At 35.5% G+C, this 18,613-nt stretch overlaps 1 protein-coding gene across 6 annotated transcripts in view; it reads left to right on the top strand.

The window, feature by feature from the left end:
- Positions 1 to 18,613, top strand: part of ARL13B (ADP ribosylation factor like GTPase 13B) — a 72,971-nt gene that overhangs the window by 50,658 nt on the left and 3,700 nt on the right. For 5 of the 6 annotated variants that reach the window (XM_033211562.1, XM_033211566.1, XM_033211564.1 and 2 more), the window contains 6 exons: positions 4,935 to 5,040; positions 6,178 to 6,380; positions 9,502 to 9,610; positions 13,264 to 13,489; positions 16,496 to 16,612; positions 17,905 to 17,973. In XM_033211562.1, coding sequence (XP_033067453.1) covers positions 4,935 to 5,040; positions 6,178 to 6,380; positions 9,502 to 9,610; positions 13,264 to 13,489; positions 16,496 to 16,612; positions 17,905 to 17,973 — 830 coding nt within the window. The remainder of the gene's footprint in view (positions 1 to 4,934; positions 5,041 to 6,177; positions 6,381 to 9,501; positions 9,611 to 13,263; positions 13,490 to 16,495; positions 16,613 to 17,904; positions 17,974 to 18,613) is intronic. The other variant, XM_033211563.1, reaches the window with a different exon arrangement.

Below are 18,613 nucleotides of genomic sequence, written 5' to 3'. Positions count from 1 at the left end.
ATTCTCATGCCTCAGCCTCCTGAGTAGCTGGGATTACAGGTGCGCACCACCACACCTGGCTCATTTTTTTTTTTTTTCTCTCTCCTGTATTTTCAGTAAAGACAGGGTTTCACCATGTTGGCCAAGCTGGTCTCGAACCCCTGACAAATGATCCACCCGCCTCGGCCTCCCAAAAGTGCTGAGATTACAGGCGTGAGCCACGACACCTGGCCAATATAAATATTTTAGAAATTGAATCTTAAATACACAAACTATCTGTAAAATGCAAAAGCACCTAGAAAGAAATGAACCTAGGTGTATATCTAGGTGATGGCAAAACTACACAGAGAAGTATTGTTTTAAGTAATTTTAAAGCAGTATTATTGACTTTACATCTCTAGTGGGATATAGCATAGAGACAAAAATAACCACAAAGATATGTTAACCTGCACTTAGTAGTCTTATATTTAGTAAAAATATTGATATTATTATGTTGAAATTCCTATATATAGTTGGATAAAACAGATAATTTTACTAGAAACTGTAGTTTTCAGCATAAGTAAAAAGAGATACAAATAAGATCTAAGGCTGGGCACAGTGGCTCATGCTTGTAATCCCAGTATTTTAGGAGGCTGAGGCAGGAGGATTGTTTGAGCCTAGGAGTTTGAGACCAGACTGGGGAATATAGTGAAACCCCATCTCTGCTAAAACAAACAAACAAACAAACAAAAAAACACATTCAAACACTAGCTGGGCATAGTGGTATGCGCCTGTAGTCCCACCTACTTGGGAGGCTGAGGTGGGAGGATGGTTCGAGCCTGGGAGGTAGAGGCTGACATCACACCTCTGCACTTCAGCCTGGGCAACAGAGTGAGACCCTGTCTCAAAGAAATAAACAAAAACAAGATTTAAGAAGCTCAGTAAAACTTGGTAGTTGATTTGAAATGAAAAAAATCAGCATGAATGCATGATTAGATTTTTTTTTCTATTTCCTAGCTTTGTGCACTGAAAGGGCCTAGAAGCAGTAGTAAGTCAATAGCAAATGTATATCTGTAACTCCTAGGTTTTGGTCTTTAAAATGCCATTTTCCACTGAAAAGATCAACACTTCTTAGGGAAATAGATGATTGCAAGTCTGTAACCTTGTTTGATAGTGGAACACAAAGAAGCTATCAAAGACTGTTGGAGTTGTAACAAAAGGGTCCAAGAGCCGACCTGAAGGGGACTCCCACTGCCTCAAAATGGGTACCTTTGAGCCTTAAAAAGAGCAATAACTGAAACAAATTAGTTCATAATGATGCCTCTCAAAATAAGAAAAAGCACCAAAAAGCCCAAATAGCCAAAGCAGCCCTAAGCAAAAAGAACAAAGCTGAAGGCATCATCTTATCTGACTTTAAATTATACTACAAGGTTACTGTAACCAAAGTTGCATGGTACTGGTGTAAAAATATATGAATAGATCAGTGGAAAAGAATAGAGAATCCAGATGATGGGTACAATGATGCTGAGAAAAGTGCATTGCCATATGCAGGAGAATGAAACTGGAATCCTGTCTCCCACCATCTACAAAAATTAACTCAGGTGGATTAAAGACTTACGGGTAAGGCCTGAAAAATACTAGAAGAAAACTTGGATGAAACTCTTCTGGACCTTGGTCTAGGCAAAGAGTTCATGACTAAGACCCCAAAAGCAAAAGCAGCACAGCTAGGAGTAGACAAATGGGACTGCATTATTAAGCAAAACTTGTGCACAGCAAAAGAAGTAACCAGCGGAGCAGACAGCCTGCAGAATGAGGGGAAATATTTGCAAATTATTCATCCTAGAGGGGACTAATACTGAACATTTACAAAGAAATCAACAACAACAACACAGAACAAAAAACCCATTAAAAATGTGCAAAAGACATGAATAGTCATTTTTCAAAAGAAGACACACAGATGGCGAAGAAGCATATGAAAAAATGCTCAATATCTCTAATCATCAGAGAAATGCAGATTAAAACCACAATGAAATACCATCTCACACCATTCAGAAGTTTTAGCTGTTAGGAAAAAGTTAAAAAATAGCAGATGTTCGCGAGATGTTCCTGTAGAAAAGGGAATGCTTATACATTCTTGGAATGTAAATTAGTACAATCACTATGGAAAACAATACGGAGATTTTTTTTTTTTTTTGAGACGGAGTCTCGCTCTGTCTCTCAGGCTGGAGTGCAGTGGCCGGATCTCCGCTCACTGCAAGTTCCGCCTCCCAGGTTCACGCCATTCTCCTGCCTCTGTCCCCGAGTAGCCGGGACTACAGGCGCCGCCACCACGCCCGGCTAATTTTTTGTGTTTTTAGTAGAGACGGGGTTTCACCGTGTTAGCCAGGATGGTCTCGCCCTCCTGACCTCGTGATCCGCCCACCTCGGCCTCCCAGAGTGCTGGGATTACAGGCGTAAACCACCGCCCCCGGCCAGTATGGAGATTTCTTAAAGAACTAAAAAAGAACTACCATTCAGTCTTGCAGCCTCGCTACTGGGTACCTATCCAAAGGAAAAGAAATTATTATACAAGATATCTGAACTCAGATGTTTATCACAGCATTATTCACAGTAGCAGAGATACGAAGTCAACCTAAATGTCCTTCCATGGATGATTAAAGAAAATGTGTGTATGTGTGTTTTGTACATACATACAATGGAATACTGCTCAACTATTTAAAAAACATGTTTTTTCAGCAACGTGGATGGAGCTGGAGGTCATTTTTTGAAGTGAAATAATTCAGAAACAGTTAAATATAGCATGTTCTCACTTATAAGTAGAAGTTAAATAATGTGTGCACATTGACATGGAGTATGGATTAATAGACATTGGAGACTGATACGGGTGGGAGGGTGGAAGGGGTGTTAGAGATGAGAAATTAATGTCTACAATGCACATTATTAAGCTTATGGTTACACTGAAAGCCCAGACCTCACCACTATGCAATATAGCACTACTATGCAATACGTTTACATAACAAAACTGCACTAGTAATCCTTAAATTTATAGGATTTTTTTTTTTAATCAACCTGATCACCTTCGGAGGTTGCTGTGCCATCAATGCATTATTTTGGCAATTAGGAAATAACGGCAAGGGATCAAACGTTTATCTTGACTTTGTGAGTTTTAAGAGTCAACCAAGTAGTTGGTAAAAGCTTTTTTAGCAAGAATCCTGCTAGTAAATGCAGAAGGAATATGGAACTAGAAAAGTTACTGTTTCATAAACTTTGGTAAAATAATAGAATTAAGTAAAGGTCATCAATGGCTGCTAAAATCATTAAGTGAAAGATTAATCAAGAACTTTATTTTGGATGGATCAGGCTAAATGTAAATCCAATAATTTTATACCACTAAAACAGGACATTATATAAAAGTGACATTATATGCCTCCCTGAATACAAGCACCACCTACGAAATATGCTTGCCAAAAAGATTTCATCTGAAACTCATCCAGCTTCTTACCACCAGATAAGGGAAATATAGGATAGCTATGTTAAATAAGTGTATAAGGAAGGTATTAGCCAAATCCCAAATATGGGAAATTCTAAAGAAAAATTACAAATAAATATCATGGGAGGGAAAGAGTTGTGGGGGTGGTAGCAGGGAGGGCAGGTGTAATACGGATTCAAAAAGAGGTAAGTGATAAGTAATGTATATTGGCTCTGAATTTAAACATAACGCTTGTAAAATGATACTGGAGAATATTGAGTAAATCAAGTAATATTGAAGACTTACTGTTAATTTTGTTAGGTGTAATAGTGGTATCATGGTAATAATGATTTTTTAATATCTGGGTGAAGTAATGTGACTCAGGCAGCAAAACAGAAGGTATGTAGATTTAATGGTAATTTGGGAAATACAAAAAAGAAGTTATGTAGATAAGCAAGAATGACACAGTTTGGATAATTTCTAAGGGGTTCGTCTTAGTCTATGTACTTAATTTTTTTTTTTTTAACTTAAAGAGTCTGTCAAACTTTGAGCAAGGCAGTATTTTGTTAAACTTTTAAATCTGTGTTTTATAATTAAATAGTGGTATATTGTGGTAAATCCTGTTTTTCTGTAGAATATTTTGTTTTTTCATTTTGTCGGTGTCCGGTTTGTCTCTAATTGAGTACAATTTTTTTTTTTTTAATTCCCAGTGCTTTGCCAAGTCAATTAGAAGTGGCCTTGGGTCTTCAGTAAATTGTACATTTATGTGGATACATTCACACATTATAATTGTAGATAAGCTCGAATATTACAAATTCAGAATAAATATTTGGGCATTTAAAACATTACGGTTTGTATTTTAAGAAGGTAAGAATATAATTTATAGATGTGACCTGGGGAAATTAGTCCTCTTCCTTTTCTGTTTTGTAGCTTTGTTGTTGGCATATTGATCTGTTGTTTGTTTTCTTGACACTTCTCTTTATTTGATTTTCCTTTTATAGGCCAGTAGTTACAAACTGTTTTAGCAATAATAAAGGAAAAATGACAAAATTGGTACTAAAACATTTTAAGAAACTAGTGTGTTCTGTAATCAGTGGATTTAAAACTTGGGAATCAAAGAATGTGGTCAGGCCAGGCATGGTGGCTGACTTCTGTAATCCCAGCACTTTGAGAGACTGAAGTTGGCAGATCACTTGAGGTCAAGAGTTCAAGACCAGCCTGGCCAAAATGGCGAAACCCAGTTTCTACTAAAAACACAAAAAATTAGCCACGTGTGGTGGCACACACCTGTAGTCCCAACTACTCTGGAGGCTGAGATAGGAGAATCACTTGAACCTGGGGGGCGGAGGTTGCAGTGAGCTAAGATTGCACCTCTGTACTCCAGCCTGGGTAACAGAGTGAGACTCAGTCTCAAAAAAAAAAAAAAAAGAAGAATGTGGTCAGAATATCTTTAAGTTTCCATCCAATTATGTATATGCTGCATAAAAGTACTTTATTTATCTTTTAGGTTGGCAAACAAACAAGATAAAGAAGGAGCATTAGGAGAAGCTGATGTCATTGAATGTCTATCTCTGGAAAAATTGGTCAATGAGCACAAGTGCCTGTGTCAGATAGTAAGGTTTTTTTTTTTGTTTAAATTTTAACTTTTTGTCCTTTCAAATAGGTTCAGTATAACTTGGTTTTTATAAAAGTGATAGCAGTTAAAAGGCAATCTTTTCAAAGAATTTTTTGTAACCTATGAAATCACACTCCCACTTTTCTGTTGATATAACTTAATACCATAATATTTGTTGTCTGTTTCATTGTCATTTCCATGAACCATCTCTCCATGATTTCAAGGAGCTTCCCATTTGCATTTTAAGATATTGCTGATAGGATCTGTGCACTGTGCCAACACATCATAGTATGACATTTGTAATGGGAAAGAAAAGTGTAAATATAACATTTAAACATATGAGAGATTCATAATTAATTTTGAAAAATTATATTGCTGGGCATGGTGGCTCATGCCTATAATCCCAGCACTTTGGGAGGCTGAAGGAGGCAGATTGCTTGAGCCCAGGAGTTTCGGACCAGCCCTAGGCAACATAGTGAGACCCTAGCTCTACAAAAAATACAAAAACTAGCTGGGTGTGGTGGTGTGTGCCTGTAGTCCCAGATACTTGAGGGGGCTGAGGTGGGAAGACCACTGGAGCCTGGGAGGTTGAGGCTGCAGTGAGTTCTAATCCAGCCACTGCACTCCAGCTTGGGCAACAGAATGAGACATTGTCTCTAAAAAACAGAAAAAGAAAAGATAAATCATATCAGGAGAGATGTCATACAGTCGTAAGGAAGATCGAAAGTGGATTTAATAATTTATTTTGGTTTCAAAAAACATTAGCCTGTCAATCTTATGGATGTTTACTGCTGTAGATTTTAGTATAAGGAATTAAAACTTCCTGGAATTTTTAATAAATAGAGGTTTTTTTTATGGCAATTAAATGTTTTCTTCTAATATTGTAAGTGGCACTATCACCCTCTTTATAATATCTCACATAGTGTACAGATGTTATCTGTAAAATATTTTAAGTCCTATATACTAATGTTAATAATCATTGCAATGCTATGTTTTGGAAGTTAAATAAGCAGATGCTTCATATCATTAACTTAAATAGCTTAATTTTGATTTGCCATTAATTATACTTAATGGTTTATGAATAGATTTGTGTGGAGACCTTTTAATCTTTTAGTCAAATAAATTTCTGTTTTAGGAACCATGTTCAGCAATCTCGGGGTATGGAAAGAAAATTGACAAGTCCATTAAAAAAGGCCTTTTTTGGCTGCTACATGTTATTGCAAGAGACTTTGATGCCTTAAATGAACGCATCCAAAAAGATACAACAGAACAGCGTGCTCTTGAGGAACAAAAGAAACAAGAAAGAGCTGAACGGGTGCGAAAATTACGAGAAGAAAGGTAAGTAGATTAATTTCGCACCAAGGTGCATTTGAAGAATCAAAAACATAAGAATCTGATGAATTAGTTGTTAGTTTTATCTGTTCAGTTTCTTCTTTCTATATGAAGGAAGACACTAGGTAAATTTTGTATTTCTATGGATCTTTTTCTATACAAGTTTGGGTGATAGATTCCTAATTTTTCTGGAGATTGTATAGTAGTTAAATTTACTCCTTATGTAACCATTGCCTTCCAGAGTTTTGAATTTTTATCTCTGATTTCTTATGGGTGTCTTTAGTGCAGTGGTTCTCAATGCACAGGGTAGTTTTTAACATTTGGCAGTGTCTGGAGACATTTTTAGTTTTCACCACTAGGGGGAGGGGTGGAGTACTACTCGGCTATTGGGTAGAGGCCAGGGATGCAGCTGAACGACCTATGACAAACAGGACGGTCTCCCACAACAAAGAATTATCAGGGCCGGGCGCGGTGGCTCAAGCCTGTAATCCCAGCACTTTGGGAGGCCGAGACGGGCGGATCACGAGGTCAGGAGATCGAGACCATCCTGGCTAACACGGTGAAACCCCGTCTCTACTAAAAATACAAAAAAAAAAAAAAAAAAAAAACTAGCCGGGCGAGGTGGCGGCGCCTGTAGTCCCAGCTACTTGAGAGGCTGAGGCAGGAGAATGGCGTGAACCCGGGAGGCGGAGCTTGCAGTGAGCTGAGATCTGGCCACTGCACTCCAGCCGGGTGACAGAGCGAGACTCCGTCTCAAAAAAAAAAAAAAAAAAAAAAAAAAAAAAAGAATTATCAGGCTTAATATGTCAATAACGTTGAGACTGAGGAACATTTTTAGTTTCAGCAAGGATAGAAGGTGAGCTGATAGAGGATCATTCAACTCAAGCAAAATCTGATCCAAAGTTGCTTTCCATCTGGCCTTCTGTGTAGATTAACATAATTGTAGCCCAGTGGGCAAGAACCTACTACCCTTGGTGACCCCATTATGAGGAGCTTTCTTATACTGTGAAGGCAATCCTCTGATAACTGATATTTTTCATTTAATTCATCGATAGGACTTAAAGAAATATTTATAGAAATGACTCTCTATCCCCAAGTGCTCAATAATATGAACATGTCATTCATCGGGGATCTCTTTATATAAAAAACAGATTAGAGTGAATGATTTTGGCAGCTGTTGATACAAGGTTTGAGTTCCTGTGAGAATCTGTTTTTTTCTTAGTATCTATTTTTATCATATAAAGCTCAGTACAACCAATCATGCATGTAAGTATACCTTTTATATATAATATTTATAAAAATTAACTATATGGCCATACTTATGTGAAAACTCCTTTTCCTCCACTAAGAAAATAAAAATAGAAGCAACAAAAAAATTGAGTTGGATAAAAGAAATCTAATGTTAGTAACTTTTTAAATGTTTTTGCCTTTTCCATAATGATATTCTAGATCATGTTATGGCAGGCTTTTCTAGTACTCCTTACCCTTTCTTTCTTTCTCCTTATCCATGCCAGTTGTGGTCTGAGACCTCTCCTCTTGAGGAGACCTCTCCTGTTGAGCCAGTATTCCATAATTAAAAGTAAATTGACATTCGGAGACGGGTGATGAAAAACAACCTTTTTACTTCACTAAATCCAATCTAATTGGTTCAGATAGTCATTTGTAGTGTTTGAAAAACAGTAACACATGCCAAGTAAAAATAATATATTAATACTGTATTCCTGAATTTGCTTACTAATGAATAACATTGATAACAATGACTATCTTGTGAGAAAATTCATTCACAGAGTGGTCTCACATATATTACTTTATCTGACCCTTGAAACAGCTCTCTGAAGTGGTTATTTTTATTCACATTTGTGGGAAAGCTAAGGCTCAAAGATCCAGGTCCAAAGTCACAGAAGTAGTAAATTGCAAATCTCCAAATCTTGGCTTCCTAGGTTCATAATAAAAGGATATGTATTTCCATCTACAACACAGCTAGTAAATATTATGGTAATGAACATTTACATTGCTATACTGTACTTACAGTCCAGTTAAAAATCCACAATATTTATATTTTTTTTTTTTTTTTTTTGGTCTTTGGCTGCTCATCTTTTTTTCTTTTGAGACGGAATTTTGCTTTTGTTGCCCAGGCTGGAGTGCAACAGCACAATCTCAGCCTACTGCAACCTCCATCTCCTGGGTTCAAGCGATTCTCCGGCCTCAGCCTCCTGAGTAATTGGGATAACAGGCATGTGCCACCACACCCAGCTAATTTTGTATTTTCAGTTGAGACAGGGTTTCACCATGTCAATTAGGCTGGTCTCAAACTCCTGACCTCGTGATCCACCCGCCTCAGCCTCCCAAAGTGCTGGGATTACAGGCGTGAGCCACGGCGCCTGGCTAGCTGCTCATCTTAATAACATTACTCATCATATATGTAACAACATTAACTATAAATCACAGAGATAGTAAATGTTCAGTGGTAACTAATATGGAAATACTTATTTAATCTGAATGATACATACAGTAACTTATTTTTATAGCCACTCAACACTACTATGGAAGTTATGTAGTTCAAATATGATATACAACTTGATAAAATATTTTATATTACTACTCTGTCATGTACTTCTATAGAATCAAACTATAGATATTCTAGTCTTTTATCCTTTTATACTAAACAAGAAACATGTTTATGCAGAAGTAAAAACATAGGTTGAGTTGAAGGAATGTTTTCCTAGTTTTATAAAGAAGACTTGGCCCTTAAGAAAAGAGTAATAAGAATAATTACTATTTGTTAACACCAGTAAAGAGGACAGCATTGATTTTGGACGGTAATTAATAAGTTGATCAGTAATACCCTTGGCACATGGAAGAATAATTGCACTGTTGATATTAAGAAGTCGGTCATAAGAAATGTCATTTTTATCAGCATTTTTAAAAATTGAGGTGATTAGTCTTTACATAGTGGGGAAGAAGCCTCTTGCCTGCATAAGGATTTTTGAAATGCTCTCAGTAATTGAAAACCATGTCTAGATATTTAAATTACTACATGTAATAGCCTTATACCTATTGCAGTTTTTTTAAACATGGTTCAGCCCTTTCTCAAAGGTAATTTCAATTATTTTTCCTCGAACAATAGAAAACAAAATGAACAAGAGCAGGCTGAACTCGATGGAACCGGTAGTCTGGCTGAATTGGACCCAGAACCAACGAATCCTTTCCAGCCAATAGCATCTGTAATCATTGAGGTATGAATGATGGCAAATGTAATTTTTGTATCTTAAGTTGGAGCTTGGAAAAGAAGATGGAAAGTTGGGAAAGGAGGCAGGGAAACAGAAGTGTTTCTTCAGAGAGATTATTTCTATAAGAAATTGGAGATGAGAGACTGATGAAAGGTTTACTGATTTGTCTTACTCTTAAATTACCTTTGAATCTAGTGTAAAAGGGGGAATATGATTTCAGAATTAAATGACAATAAATAAAAGTTGACTGTAGCAATTATTGTAGTTGCTGTGTTGATAAATCTATTTTGTCATTTATTTCATATAGTAATAATATATTTACTCTTATTTACATTTTCTGTGTTTCTGTATTGCTGTTACTGCCCATTTGTAATATTTATTTAGAATGCATTAGAGTACATAAACAATTTTCTGTTTTTCCAGGATACTTAAGGATGTTTGAAACTGCAATAAATTCTCCTATATCTGAACATCATTTATTTCCATTTTAGATCAGAAATTTTACCAACATTAATTTGTAGATTTTAATTATGAAGAAGTTAAGGGGTTGTGTGTGTGTGTGTATGTGTATCTGTGTCTTTGTTTTCATTTTCTGCTCGTGTCCAGAGTTTGCATTGGCTCTGCTTTTATGGCTGGCAGCAGCCATGCCTCTTCTGAGGCAGTGCTTCCTAAACCTTAGGCTGACGTCCTGGTCCTGCCTGTGTATTCCCCATTCCTCTTCCTCTGTCACTACCTCCTTCCACACAGGTGCTCATCTGGAAAGGTGGATGATTGTTTAAATTTCCTTGGGGCTGCTACTGAGGAGGGAGGCAGCTCCGCAGGTAAGAAGATGATTGGATAGTTTTGGTATTGCTTTATTTTGCAAAATAGTTGGTAATATGAGACATTTGTTTTTAAGTTGCTTGGATACCAGGAGGTTTAATTGTATTCAATCTTTCATTAACCTCATTGCATTCACCCTAAATATGTGCTTTTCTAATTATAGTAAGACCATCTTAATAGCATGAGCTATTGTTTTGTCTCCATTCTATCAGATATTATATTTGTCAAGTTTTGTTTTATGTTCTTTTAAAAATATTGAGAGAGGTCAAGTTGTGCTTTTTACTTTGAAACATCAATTATTCTCTGTGTATAATAAGTCTTGCTTTATAAAGAATGGCTAATTATTTTATAGTACCATGGGTATAAATTATGTAGAAGGCTCTAGTGCTTCTCCCAGCACCGTATTTTCCACAATGTATAGAAGTGAATAATAGTGGTGTACGACATAGTATATCACATACAGGAAGTTCCCAAATTAATAAGTGGCATGGGGAAAGTACACTTATGCTTTGAAACTATAATAATTTTAAGAAGATGGCCAGTAAAGAAATAAAAACAAATTAGCTATATATATATATATTTTCTTTTTTTAAACATACCGATTTTCTTTTTTTCCCCACAAAACTTTTTTAGCATGTTTCTTGGTACAGAAGCACCTAACTTTTTTTGATTATTACCGCGGATAATTAAAATGGTGAGATATTGGAAGGTATTGGTTCTAGAAGAGATAGACAGATCAATGGAACAAATAGTAATAAACCTAATTATGTATGAGCATTTTAGTACAAGATAAAGATAACATTTCAAATCTGAGAGAAAAGAATAATAGAACAACTTAACCATTTAGAAAAACGAAAATGATTGAATATTGTATACCCAGTTAAATTCCAAAAGTATCAAAAATTTAAATATGTTTTAAAAAGTGAAAGTCTTCAAGTTACTAGTAGATAATATAGTTAAGTCTTTATATGTGCTTGGAGGAGGAAAACATTTCTTTTGAGACGGAGTCTCGCTGTGTCGCCCAGGCTGGAGTGCAGTGGCCGGATCTCAGCTCACTGCAAGCTCCGCCTCCTGGGTTTACGCCATTCTCTCGCCTCAGCCTCCCGAGTAGCTGGGACTACAGGCGCCCGCCATCTCGCCCGGCTAATTTTTTGTATTTTTTTAGTAGAGACGTGGTTTCACCGTGTTAGCCAGGATGGTCTCGATCTCCTGACCTCGTGATCCGCCCGTCTCGGCCTCCCAAAGTGCTGGGATTACAGGCTTAAGCCACCGCGCCCGGCCAAGGAGGAAAACATTTCAAAGCAGGACAATCAAGCCACAAATCATAAAGGAAAAAGGCAGATAGATCTTATATTACCCAATTTTAAAAGAGCTATTCTACAAAGTTAAAAAGCAAAAATGAAATAAACTCTAGTGAAAAATAGAACGCATAGTCTCATGAGGCTCTGTGACTAGTCCTAGTGACACGTATGCACAAAATAACTCTTACAAATTACTATGAAAATAATGAGAATCTAATAGAAAAGTGGGCATTGGGTTACCAGTTTCCTAAAAAAAACATTTAAAATGTCAATAAGTGGCTGGGCGTGGTGGCTCACGCCTGTAATCCCAGCACTTTGGGAGGCCGAGGTAGGTGGATCACGAGGTCAGGAGTTCAAGACCAGCCTGGCCAAGATGATGAAAACCCATCTCTACTAAAAATACAAAAAATTAGCCAGATGTGGTGGCACGTGCCTGTAATCGCAGCTACTCCAGAGACTGAGGCAGAGAATTGCTTAAACCTGGAGGGGCGGAATGAGCTGAGATCGCGCCACTGCACTCCAGCCCGGGCGACAGAGCAAGACTCTGTCTCAAAAAAAAAAGAAAAAAAAAAGTCAATAATAGTTCATTCTTGCTAGCAATAAAAATTTTAGCTTAAACTCAAATGAAAATAACACTAAGATAAAAATATGTATTAATATGGCAGAGATGTAAAAGGTCAATCATGATATGTGGTATTGAATATGATGTAGAAAAAAATCACTGTCCCAACCCTTTGCCTGGGTGTACATTGATTCAGTTTTTCTGAAGGGAAGTTTGTGACTATATGTGACATTTTAAAATTTGCCTACCCACTGACTCAATAGTTCTACTGTTAGCAATTTAATAAAAAAAAAAAAAAGAAAAAAAAGCTATTAGAGTGATTCTATTTCTTAAAATAGTGAAAAATTGGAAATAAATTATTTGTTCATTGATACAGAATTGGTATACTATAAACATTCAACATAATAATATAATTGAAAATAATTGTAGCTAATATTTATGTAGCATTTACTATGTGTAAGGCACTGTTCTGAGCACTTCATATATTCATTGGCATGGAAAGAAATGTATGTTCTTCAATAAAAACTTTCTTTTTTGTTTAAACAAATACATAATCTATATGTATTTGTAAATGTATATATAGATACATATAGATACATACATTTATGTATGTTTCTGGGTGATGTATGTCTGTACAGGATGTGTGTATGTACATGTGGGGGTTGGCAGAGAAAATCATCTCTTAGTGATTATATACTGAATAGATTATATACCGAATAATACAGATGAATAGTAGTCATCTCTAGTTTGTGGAATTACTGGTAATATTTGTTTTCTTTCATTATACGTTCTGTGTTTACTGAAGGTTTGACATTTGGCATCTTTTAATGATGTATTCTTGAAATCATTTTTAAAATAGGCACCTCACAGTGTCCTTGAAGTTACAGAATGCTGTTAAGGTATTTGATTTCTCCCTTAAAACTATCTTAGATAAAACCATCATAGTAAAGATAATGTATTTTATTTTTTGTTAGAATGAAAGAAAACTGGAAAGAGAGAAAAAAAAGCAAAAAATGGAGAAAGACAGTGATGGCTGCTACCTGAAACATAAAATGGAGCATGAGCAAATAGAGACAGAAGGCCAGGTTAATGACAATGGCCAAAAAAGTAATGAATTTGGACTAGTAGAAAATTATAAGGAGGCATTAACACAGCAGTTAGAGAATGAAGATGAGACAGACCGGCCATCGTTGGAATCAGGTAATCTAGTTATTTAAAGTAATTATCTTATGTATATATAAATAAAACTTACACTTCATCTCATTTTTTATGTTTGTTTTTATAAACGAGTACTGCAATATTTTTCTGTCTTCAATGCCATATTTACCATGATTTTCTCAAGGTCTTTTATTATTCAGCCAGTTTGTTCCTAACATGTTTTTCCATGATGACTTAAAATGTGGTCCTTTGTAACTTATAAGGATTTCAGCAGAAAATTCCATTTTTAATTTTATTTTCATAAATTTGGGATACAGCATAGCTCTCAAGAATTCTTGGAATAAATTTAACATCTTAAGTTTTTTTTGTTTGTTTTTTAAGGCTCATAAATGCTACATCAGCATCATTTCCTTTATTGACTGGCTATTGCTGTAGGTTGCAAACATAATCAGTAGAACATTTTTAAAATGTCAAGTAGCCATTTTTTCTCTTATTTTAATATAAAAAATCTTCAACTAATAATTGCTTTTCTTTTTCTAACTGGCTATGTTATATAACAGAACGTTCATGATTTTTGGTATGGTAGGGATATAGCCTGCATTTGGAATCAGACAACTTGGGATAGAATCTTGACTCTCTTATCTACTAGATATACGTTGTTATATAACATTCTTTAGTTTCTTCATCTCTGAAATGCAGATAAACATTGTCTTTATTCACAAGACTTTTAGGGTTACTTAGAAAATAACTCTACTCCTGGCAGTGTCAGCCACATGAGAGATGCCCTGGGATCGTTGCTTCCTTGACATTTGTAGTTATTAATATGGCTTCTTTCTTTATAAGACATTTTTATAGTATCACCGGGCTTATGAAAATAAGATTTCAATTCCTGAGATACAGATTAGCTAACATGGATATTTTGCTGGATGAAAATATTAGATTTGAAAGTTATACTTTTTGTCAGTTGGGAAGTTAGGGCAGTCATATTTATACCCATATAACTGTCAGCCGCGTTAAAAAGGAAGTAGACCTATTACGGTGGTCTCTAAGTTTTTAAATAGTTCTCTTCTGCTTGTTAAAGAGCAAAGTAATTTTGGCAAATGATTTGAAAATATAGCACAGGGAGATCTCAGATAGTAAATCATGTAATTGTAATAATAACTAATATATTTTATACTTTAAAACATGCCTTTGGATGCGCTATATTATTCAACATAATATTTTGTTATTTAACATAGCAATCCCAGGGATATAGTATTCCATTATATATATGAAGAAACCAGGGACTTGAAGAGGTTGAGTAACTTAAGATCATATATCCTGTCTGTGTAAGCTGAGACCCCAGTCCAGATCATCTGATCCATATCCTGTGCTTTTCCATGACCCTGAACTACTGCCTGCCTGAAAGTACCATTTGGTGGTTGTATTCTTCCACATCTTGTGAATCTATTCTTCCATTTGTTAGGCTTACCACTTTAATTGTACAAAGACCTATTTGTTTTTATATGAAGTGAAATGTTTCAAACAACACTAATTTATTTAGAATAATAATTTGTTTCTGTGATTGTATTTTTTGTTTTGTAGGCTTCACAGATAATGTATATATTTTATGTTACAGATAACTCCCATTTAGAAAGTACATTGCATGCACACACACACACACACACACGCACGCGCGGCAATTTTGAAATATTGCAGTTACATCAACTGGGCAGGGTGGCTTACACCCGTAATCCCAGCACTTTGGGAAGCCAAGGAGTGCACATCACTGGGTCAGGAGTTCAAAACCAGTCTGTGCAACATGGCAAAAGCCCGTTTCTACAAAAAAATACAAAAATTAGCGGGGTGTAGTGGCACATGCCTTCAATCCCAGCTACTCTGGAGCCTGAGATGCAAGAATCACTTGAACCTGGGAGGTGGAGGTTGCAGTGAGCCAAGATTGCACCACTGCACTCCAGCCTGAGCGGAGAGTGAGAAAAAAAAAATTGCAGTAACACTGATGTTCTAAATTTAGTTAACTACTGTGTCATCCTAGTTTACCCTATTAAAATTTATACATTAACACAGATTTCCTTAAAGTGTTTATATGTGTTTAAGTTACAATATGTAAATAATTTTTTTAAGAAAGAACACATTCAATTCTGCTAGTTCTAATGTGATTTTGGTTACATGTTTATATTGTATTGGGCCTACCTTCTTTAGGAGGTATTTAATTTATTTACTTATTTATTTGGTTTTTTTTTTTTTTTTTGAGATGGTGTCTAGTGTCTCACTCTGTCACCAAAGCTGGATGGCAATGTCACAATCACGCTCACTGTAGCCTCGAACTCCAGGGCCCAAATGATTCTTCTGCCTTAGCCTCCTGAATACTTGGGACTACAGGCACATGAAAACAAAGCCATCCTTTTTAGTTTTTTCCATAGAGATGCGGTCTCGTTATGTTGCCCAGACCATTCTTTTGACTCCTGGGCTCTCGCATTCCTCCTACTTCAACCTCCCAAAGTGCTAGGATTACAGGTGTGAGCTGCCGTGCATAGTCTTGTAGGGGTTATTTTAAATAAGTAACATGTTTAGATTTGTTTAGGGCCTTTTATGTCACATTTCAAGGGATTATTTTTGGACTGTTCATACCTAGAATCATTCTACATAGTCCACTGAAAAAAATCAAATATACTGAGTGACACAGTAATGAGTAGCTTATTTTCCCAGATTATTATGAATTTCATGGAAACTCTTGCAATTAGACAATTATATTTGTTTCATATGACTTTTTTTTGTATTCTGAAAAACCTCTCAGAAATTCAAATGTAGAATTTTGGCTCTTTGTATCATATTCATTGGCCATTCATTCATTCAATAAGCTATCACTTAAAAAATATATTCTTAGTAAATGCAAATACACATTTGATTATTGTAACAATTTCCAAAGTTGAATAGTCAAGATGTTTTTTGTTAATAATATCAATATTTTTGTTGTATTCTTTGTTTTCTATTATAAAAGTTCACTTTTTCATAAAGATATGAAGTTTCATGTTTATATTCTTGTAGCTAATGGTAGAAAGAAAACTAAGAAACTAAGAATTAAAAGGAACCACCGGGTAGAACCACTTAATATAGATGACTGTGCTCCTGAGAGTCCAATACCACCCCCACCCCCTCCTCCTGGTGAGTGAATTGATACTGATACTGAATTTAGAAATATTGCTTTAAACAATAGAGAGAAAAAAAAAAGAAAAAAGGAATCTTGTCATTTTTATTCTGCATATTCATTATCTTGTATATTTGTGAAGAAGAATCTTTTATTCTAATTTGGACAAAATTTGCTGACAAAAATGTCCATTGCTTTTTTGAATAAAAAAAGTTTTATGAAGAAAAAAATAAGTACAAACTAGTAAGAAAATTGTACCCAATATTTCCTAGAATATGTTCAAGTTCTGTTTGAAATATCAGTACCTACATGTTAATTTAAGTTTCATGATGGATGGCTAACATGAGCTTTTAAAACGTTGGACTGGCTCGGCGCGGTGGCTCACGCCTGTAATCCCAGCACTTTGTAAGGCCGAGGCGGGCTTATCACCAGGTCAAGAGTTCGAGATCAGCCTGGCCAACATGGTGAAACTCCATCTCTACTAAAGATACAAAAAAAAAAATTAGCTGGGTGTAGTAGCATGTGCCTGTAATCCCAGCTACTCAGGAGGCTGGGGCAGGAGAATCACTTGAACCTGGGACGCGGAAGTTGCAGTGAGCCAAGATCATGCCATTGCACTCCAGCCTGGGTGATGGGGTGAGACTCCATCTCGGAAAAAAATAAAAATAAAAAATTGGACCTTTCATCCTGAAACTTAACATTTGAAACCAAGATGTATTAATTTTTTCTAATATATTTTCAATATATGTACCCATGTCCTAAGTTGTTACAAGGATTAAATGGAGTAATGCATATAAAACACTAGGACTTAACTTGCACAATAATTGTGAGTAACTTTTCAGCACTAAGCTTAGTACCTCACCTACTATAGGTGGTCAATAAATATGTAATGACTAGATAAATATGTGTATAGTGCCCTTATATCCCTGCTGCAAGGCTTTAGAAATTATTTGGTAACATTTTAAGAATCTCTTGTCGACTCATTTCCAGTATTCAATGTATTAAGAAAATATTTAGTTTCTGCCTAGAGTTAGAATGATATCATGAGTTTGTTTTTGATAGTGGTGAAGGTGCTTTTATTTTTTATTAAAAGTTATTGAAAAGTTAAAGCAGATGTTAGCAGCCTATAATTACATTTTAAAATACAGAAGCCATTTAAAATGGGTTTCTGGCTTTCCATACTGTCATTCAATATATTTGAATTGACATTGAATGTTACATATGCTTCCTTTCCAGGGAGGGATCCTCTCAACAGACCTAAAGAAGCCTTGTTTAACAGTGTTTTTAAAATGTTTTTCTTTTTCTTTAGTTGGCTGGGGAACCCCTAAAGTCACTAGACTTCCAAAACTTGAGCCTCTTGGTGAAACACGTCATAATGGTAATGCAAAAGGATTGGTTTTCAGATATCATCTGTACATGTTACATTAACTTTTCTTTAACCTTATAACTTCAACAAACTTATGTTTTAGTTTTGGAAGCCTGTCAAATCCACAGCCATCCTTTTTCATTATACTTGTTTTTCATTTTATTTAATTTTTTATTCTTAAGTGTGCTTTACATCTATATCATTTGATTTGGTGTTTACCTTAGAATACAGAGGTAAAAAGAATCATAGCTTGTGTTTATTATCCATGATGTACTTATACAAGGAGTTATAAAAAGGAAAGGTTTTAAAATAATTTAACTATGAGACCTTACAATTGTAACTTAAATTTTAAGAAGCTGTAGTTTTCTGTATATGCTCAATATACTCGATGATAATGCCACATAATTTTTTCTCTCTACTCCTAATAAGACAACCAGCGCTGAATATTAAAGTGAAGATCAACACAGTTTATAAAATCAGAGATCAAATCAGTAAACCTAATAAAGTTCGACTAAGTAGAAAGAAAGTTACTAACATTTTTGTTGAATTAAGAGAACAATTTTCTTTGAATATAACTAACATATGCTATAGTCTAGGTAGTTTATGGCATTAGAATTCTAGGATGCAAAAACTAGAGGAAGGATGTTTAGGA

This window comes from Trachypithecus francoisi, unplaced genomic scaffold (genome assembly GCF_009764315.1).
Source record: "Trachypithecus francoisi isolate TF-2019V2 unplaced genomic scaffold, Tfra_2.0 Lachesis_group0, whole genome shotgun sequence".
NCBI lineage: Eukaryota > Metazoa > Chordata > Mammalia > Primates > Cercopithecidae > Trachypithecus > Trachypithecus francoisi.
The sequence above is the reverse complement of the archived record's forward strand: the minus strand, read 5'-3'. Positions and strand labels throughout refer to the sequence as shown.